The sequence below is a fragment of the Protopterus annectens genome, chromosome 11.part0 (assembly GCF_019279795.1).
Source record: "Protopterus annectens isolate FY-2018-M chromosome 11.part0, PAN1.0, whole genome shotgun sequence".
NCBI classification, from domain to species: domain Eukaryota; kingdom Metazoa; phylum Chordata; order Ceratodontiformes; family Protopteridae; genus Protopterus; species Protopterus annectens.
Window position 1 is genome coordinate 29,732,858 of NC_056745.1, and position 8,056 is coordinate 29,740,913.

The 8,056-nt window shown below is 37.6% G+C and overlaps 1 gene segment (V, D, J or C); it reads left to right on the forward strand.

The window, feature by feature from the left end:
* The window catches only part of LOC122815143, a 115,251-nt gene extending 108,413 nt beyond the window's left edge, over positions 1 to 6,838 (forward strand). Inside the window, 1 exon segment of the C gene segment in view lies at positions 6,275 to 6,838. Within this exon segment, the coding sequence occupies positions 6,275 to 6,666 (392 nt within the window).
* The last annotated feature ends 1,218 nt before the right edge of the window (positions 6,839 to 8,056 follow it).

Here is an 8,056-nt window from a genome sequence, read left to right on the forward strand (position 1 = left end):
CTCCAAACCACACTATTTATTGTGAGCGCTTTTGTCAGAGACAATGCTCCATCTTCATCAGACAAAAAAAAAAAGACGACAATTAACCACTTTATATACTTACAAGTGGATGCAATTAAACCAATCACAAATTAATCTTCAGTAAATGACATTCATTAATTCGTGTAGGGTTATAAAAACATCTAACTCCATTATGGCAACGGTAAACAATTCAACTAATACAAAATATCTTCTCCATTTACAGTGTGTGTACTTAAAACCATATACAAAACATATCCGAAACCTATACATAAATACATGCATATAATAAAAATATACGTTAAAAATTAAAAATTAACAAGGTATTATACCCTTTCAGCTAAAGTACTAGGGGAGCTAAACACATAGTTGATACAAGTGTGAGTAATTATAAAGTAAAAATTAAAAATTAAATAATTTTTCCTACATTTAAAAATGCAATTTATGTACATGAATACACTGTTGGGCGAACCCAACACTTGATACAGGCACATGATTTCTTGTTACCTATTCTACAGATTCCAAAAATATTAGGGACATTCTTTTTAAGAATTGAACCATAATTTTGGAAGACAATGGTTTTAATAAAATATTGGAAGCAACCCCACGATTCAGGTATAGGAGGGGACCCAATACGAAATGCCTGTTAGAGAAAGAGAGAAAAATATGTAAGGGTAGTCTTGGTATGGCAAAATGTGGCAGTTGCCCTCAGTGTAAATTTATTAAAACAGACAATAAACTTTGTATTAGAGACAGAACATACAATATAGAAGGCACATTTAACTGTGACACCAAAGAGGTAGTCTATGTAGCCTTATGCGAGGGATGCGCATCATACTACATTGGCAAAACCGAAAGATAAATAAAACAAAGGCTATACGAACACCAGTACAGCATACACAAACAGATTACTACAAATGCGTTGGCAAAACACATTTTAGATTACCGCACTCACAAGTTTGTGTTTACAGTAATACAACAGTTAGAACATAATATATGAGAAGGTCCATGGGAACTTAAACTTGAGGAATGTGAGCTTATGTGGCAAGTTCGTACATTAGCCCACATACCTCCTGGTCTTAACGAATACATATCAATCAAATGCCTTTTAAAGCTTAAAGCACTTGCTAGGTAGTGCCAATAGCTTGTGGACCAGCACTTTAGTTTTTCTAACTATGTATTTAAGTATATTTTGTATGCCTTCCTACAGTAAGTGTCACACTGGCCTTTGTTTGCCTACCTACAGTCAGTGTCATATTTACCATAAGGTTGCATTTATATATACTTGTCTACTGGACCATGTTTTTTGGTCTCTTATTCACACATATACATATATATTCAGGTACATAAGTTGCATTTTTAAATGTAGGAATAATTTAAGTAAAAATGATTTAATTTTTAATTTTTAATTTATAATTACTCACACTTGTATCAACTGTGTGCTTAGCTCCCCTAGTACTTTAGCTGAAAGGGTATAATACTTTGTTAATTTTTAATTTTTAGCGTATATTTTTATTATATGCATGTATTTATGTATAGGTTTCTGATATGTTTTGTATATGGTTTTAAGTATATACATTGTAAATGGAGAAGATATCTTGTATTAGTTGCATTGTTTACTGTTGCCATAATGGAGTTAGATGTTTTTATAACCCTACATGAATTAGTGAATGTCATTTACTGATGATTAATTTGTGATTGGTTTAATTGCATCCACTTGTAAGTATATAAAGTGGTTAATTGTTGTCTTTTTTTTTTGTCTGATGAAGTTGGAGCATTGTCTCTGACGAAAGCGCTCACAATAAATAGTGTGGTTTGGAGTACTTACAGCCTGTTTAACTACTGAATAAATTAAATAAAATAAGTAGGTAAGTGATTACTGAATAAATTAAATAAAATAAGTAAATAAGTGATAAGTGATTACTGAATAAATTAAATAGAATAAGTAAATAAGTGATAAGTGATTACTGAATAATTTAAAATAAGTAAATAAGTGATAAGTGATTACTGAATAAATTAAACAAAATAAGTAAATAAGTGATAAGTGATTATTGAATAAATTAAATAGAATAAGTAAATATGTGATAAGTGATTACTGAATAAATTAAATAAAATAAGTAGATAAGTGATTACTGAATAAATTAAATAAAATAAGTAAATAAGTGATACATGATTACTGAATAAATTAAATAGAATAAGTAAATAAGTGATAAGTGATTACTAAATAAATTAAACAAAATAAGTAAATAAGTGATAAGTGATTATTGAATAAATTAAATAGAATAAGTAACCATGGCCTGAAGTTAAACGCCAAAAAATGTATAGTCATACCCTTTGGGAAAAACAAGGTAACCCCAAGCTATCATATAGGCGGCAATCCACTAAGCACAGAAGAGGTTATCAGGGACCTGGGGACCCAGGTTGACAGTGGCCTTTCTTTTGACACTCACGTTGCTAAAGTGGTTAGAAAGACCTTCTACATTGCCCACCTGATCATGAAGGGATTCACATCCAGATCAAGTGAGTTCATTGTTCCCCTGTACTCTTCACTTATCAGACCAATGATCGAGTACAATGCCCCATTCGGGATGTATCTCACCCGACATCTGCAGCAATTGGAGAGACCCCAAAAGTTCCTCACCAAAAGGATAAAGGGACTCCAAAATCTGTCATATGCTGCCAGATTGAAGAAACTCCAGCTCTATTCAGTTGCATACCGTCTGCTCAGAGGTGACATGTGCCTGACATACAAGGTCATGTCCAACCCGGAATTAATGGACATGCTCCACCTCAAAAAATCCAAATCCACCAAAACCACTAGAGCAAGCGACTTAAACCTTAGCATGGATATAAATAGGACATGCTGGAGGGATAGATTTATCACTCAGAGACTCCCTATGCTGTGGAATAAAATCCAGGTCCATGTGAGGCAGAGCACCTCGCTGGCTCTGTTCAAGAGAAATCTTGACCTGTGGATGGGAGATTGTAGGTTTACCCCGGAATCATCTCTGTGTCACTGCTGGACAGAGGCACAACAAACTAATGGGCACAGTATTTTTTAACATAAGGGGTGGCGTAAGCCACAAAACTTTGGGCTAGGCTTATAAATGCCTTAGGGCAGATAGCCTAGTATAAACCTATGAACCTATGAACCTATAAGTGATTACTGAATAAGTTAAATAAAATAAGTAAATAAGTAATAAACCCTAGCCATAATCCTTCTGTTCATGTTATTTTACATTTCAAAATTCTTACAATCACACATCTGTTAGTAAACTGTTTAAGAAGTAATCCATGCTTTTGTCATCCCATAGGTTAATCCCTAACTGTAGTAGTATGCCTAACATGTACCACACGCAAACATTTTAAGTCTGAGTGTAATCCTAACCAATCTTAACCCTAATCCTAACTATAACTTTGTTTGTAGGTAGGTTATGCTGCTTTTCTCTATGTTTGTTTACCAGGTAAGTGAAATGGTCCTTTATGGATCACAGGTCACAGCAGTAAGTATTAATACAGCGCTTACAGAATGTTTGGAGTAATAAGTCAACTTATACAGTATGTATTTTGTGAAATCAGAGGAAACTGGAGTACTTGGTGAGAACCCATGCATACATGGGGAGAATATGGGAACTCCACATTGGCAGTAACCTGAGGTCAGGATAGATTGCAGATCCAGAAGGTGTAAGGTGAAAACTTTACTCACATGCAAACGTATCAGCCAAGTCCTAATTCTTATACGTTGACATTGCTGTTAGTCCCTCACATTGTCCTACAAAATAGCCTCAGCAGAGCTGTCTTTTTACTTACTACCCAGTTGTTCTGTCTTTTACCTACGGTGCATAAAACATGTACGCAGATCATACTAGAACAGCAGTATCAGGTTCTAGCCCCAGGGTCCAAGTGACAAGTTCCCATTCTGAGCCATCACTCCTCAAAACATGCCCAGATGTCTTCTGTCATTATTTCCCAGGCACGCTCCTTGTAGTTCTGTCATTATTTCCCATGCACGCTCCTTGTAGTTCTATCATTATTTCCCATGCACGCTCCTTGTAGTTCTGTCATTATTTCCCATGCACGCTCCTTGTAGTTCTGTCATTATTTCCCATGCACGCTCCTTGTAGTTCTGTCATTATTTCGCATGCACCGCTCCTTGTAGTTCTGTCATTATTTCCCATGCCGCTCCTTGTAGTTCTGTCATTATTTCCCAGGCATTTTCTCCTTGTAGTTCTGTCATTATTTCCCATGCACGCTCCTTGTAGTTCTGTCATTATTTCCATACCCGCTTGTAGTTCTGTCATTATTTCCCATGCACACCCCTTGTAGTTCTGTCATTATTTCCCATGCACGCTCCTTGTAGTTCTGTCATTATTTCCCATGCACGCTCCTTGTAGTTCTGTCATTATTTCCCATGCACACCCCTTGTAGTTCTGTCATTATTTCCCATGCACACCCCTTGTAGTTCTGTCATTATTTCCCATACCCCTTGTAGTTCTGTCATTATTTCCCATGCACACCCCTTGTAGTTCTGTCATTATTTCCCATGCACACCCCTTGTAGTTCTGTCATTATTTCCCATGCACACCCCTTGTAGTTCTGTCATTATTTCATGCACTCCCTTGTCGTTCTGTCATTATTTCCCATGCACACCTTGTAGTTCTGTCATTATTTCCCATGCACACCCCTTGTAGTTCTGTCATTATTTCCCATGCACGCTCCTTGTAGTTCTGTCATTATTTCCCATGCACGCTCCTTGTAGTTCTGTCATTATTTCCCATGCACGCTCCTTGTAGTTCTGTCATTATTTCCCATGCTGCGCTCCTTGTAGTTCTGTCATTATTTCCATGCGCTCCTTGTAGTTCTGTCATTATTTCCCATGCACACCCCTTGTAGTTCTGTCATTATTTCCCATGCACACCCCTTGTAGTTCTGTCATTATTTCCCATGCACGCTCCTTGTAGTTCTGTCATTATTTCCCATGCACGCTCCTTGTAGTTCTGTCATTATTTCCCATGCACGCTCCTTGTAGTTCTGTCATTATTTCCCATGCACGCTCCTTGTAGTTCTGTCTTTATTTCCCATGCACGCTCCTTGTAGTTCTGTCATTATTTCCCATGCACGCTCCTTGTAGTTCTGGCTGAGTAGGGCTAATGCACTCATTTAAAGTCAGTGACAAAAGTGCTACTATGTCAAAGTCTTCATTTAATTCCATAAGAAGCATGTTCTGTAGCGTTCTCAATGTGTTGCGTCTCCCAAGTCTCACTTTGTTTCTGTAGGTAGCCCCGCTGTTTGCCGCTATAGTAAATATTCTGATAGATTCACTTTATCTCCATTCCTCCCTCACATGTTACTGCTGGTTAGTATATATTACCTTATAGATACAGAACCTTAGTATTTCAGAGACTAAAGTACCTCACAGACATCCTTACCTCATTACACTGTGTATACTGCTGGTTAGTATATATTACCTTATAGATACAGAACCTTAGTATTTCAGAGACTAAAGTACCTCACAGACATCATTACCTCATTACACTGTGTATATTGCTGGTTAGTATATATTACCTTATAGATACAGAACCTTAGTATTTCAGAGACTAAAGTACCTCACAGACATCCTTACCTCATTACACTGTGTATACTGCTGGTTAGTATATATTACCTTATAGATACAGAACCTTAGTATTTCACAGACTAAAGTACCTCACAGATATCCTTACCTCATTACACTGTGTATACTGCTGGTTAGTATATATTACCTTATAGATACAGAACCTTAGTATTTCACAGACTAAAGTACCTCGCAGATATCCTTACCTCATTACACTGTGTATATTAGTCAGTCAGTTATCTGATTAGATAGTGTCTTGCTAATGGGAAGTGTTTCTCTAAAGCTTTAAGCATTCATGATGGAAACTCAACCATCATCACACCTCTTTAATGTTAGTGTGGATCAGAGTGCTGTTCCAACTTTTCTTTACTAATGTTTGCACCTAGCAGCTGGGAGGAAAAACTGTGTTGCTATAAAATGTAACGCATGCTATAATTGTTTTACACTATCAATTTCTACCATCAAAGCAAATGGGAGCATTCTCCAAGTGTAATTTAATAGCCCAGCAAGCTCTGAGATACAGTTAAGATGTTGTTGTAACATTACTTATAGTGCACAGAAAAGCAAGAAATAATACAAATTCACAAAAGTGTGATAAGAATGCTATAAAATGAAAAAGAGCTGATCACATCATTTTATTTGCAGGGGGAATACTGAAAAAACCTAAGATTGTTCTTCTTCCACCCACATCAGAAGATCTCTCTAATGGTCAAACTGCATCTCTGACCTGCCTGGTGAAAGATTTTTTTCCCGGAGACCTCTTCCTCAAGTGGCACCACAATGGGGCACCAGTCCCAGATTATGAGTACAGCCACACCAATAAGTTACGAGATGCAGGAAATGAGTCCTTCTCCATGTACAGCAAGCTCGATATTCGTGTCGAAGACTGGAACCATGGTCATTCCTTCTCCTGCATCGTTGGCCACGAATCTCTAGACTTGAATGTCTCAAGCAAAACCATTGATAAATCATCGGGTAAACCAAGCTCTGTCAATGTTACAGTTATTATGCCAGACACAGCTGGTACTTGTTATTAGCAGATTTGTGCTAATTCATTGGCTGTTTGCTTCTACTGTGCTACTGTTAAGTAAGATTCCAGCACGTGTGCTTCATTTTGTTAATGACTGATTACTTGTGAAAATTCAAAATGACATAAGATATCTTAAAATGCTGTACAGATTATATTGAAATAAATACCCTTTCAACATGAAATGCAAAAAAAAAATTGCTCCTCATTTTTATGTTCCCTACAAATAGAAATAACTGCACAGATACAAGTAGCAGAATGTTTACGTTAACTATGTACAAAATGCAGAAACGTACAAACAGACATGCATGTGTAACACAGGCACATCTGAGAACACACACACACACACACACACACACACACACACACACACACACACACACTTACATGCATATATCACACACACACAGACATGCAAACATGCATATGCACATACACACAACATGCATACATACACAAGTACGCATGCAAATGGGTCCCCTTTGAAGTCTCGAAATATTTGAAAGATCGACTTTCAATATTTTGAGATGAAAATAAAGATAGTGCAGTTATTTGAAACTGCACTTTAACAAATGATAGTTTTCCAAATCTGAAGTTGTTGTGGTGTGGTATGCTCTTTATGGTTTGCTGTGTCTTTAAGGTGCAGTGTGGTATGGGATTTAGACATGGCGGACAATGTGAGGTTGTGTACGGAGATTCATAGGTTCATAGGTTCATATGTAGGTACTAGGCTATCAGCCCAAGGGCCTACGTAAGCCTAGCCAACAAGGTTCCCTGGTTTACCCCACCCAAAAAAGTTATTTTCCTGTGCCACTGTCGAGAAGAGACACAGAAGTGATCCCCAGGGTGTATTTCCTATTTCCCATCCACTCATCAAGATTTTTCTTGAAGAGTGCTAATGAAGAACTTTGCTTGACATAGATGGGGAGCCTGTTCCAGAGTATGAGAAGTCTCTGGGACAGGAATATATCCCTCTAGCATGTCCTGTTTATTATGGTGACAAGGTTTAGGTCCCTAGAGCATATAGCTCGGAGGGATTGGGATTTCTTTAGGTGTAGCATGTCCAACAGCTTTGGGTTTGACATAGCTTCATATGTTAGGCAGAGATCACCTCGGAGTAGGCGATATGCTATGGAGTAAAGATGGAGTTTTTTGAGGCAGTCAGTGTAGGGCATTTGTTTGAGGCCGGTAATCCTCTTTGTGAGGTACTTCTGTGGCCTTTCCAGCTGCTGCAGATGTCTTGTGAGGCACATTCCAAAAGGGGTGTTGTACTCTATAATGGGGTCTAATGAGTGTCGAGTAGAGGGGAACAATGACCTCTTTTTCCTGGATAAGAACCCTTTTATGATGAGGTGTGCCATGTAGAAGGACTTCCTGACTACTGTGGTGATGTGACTATC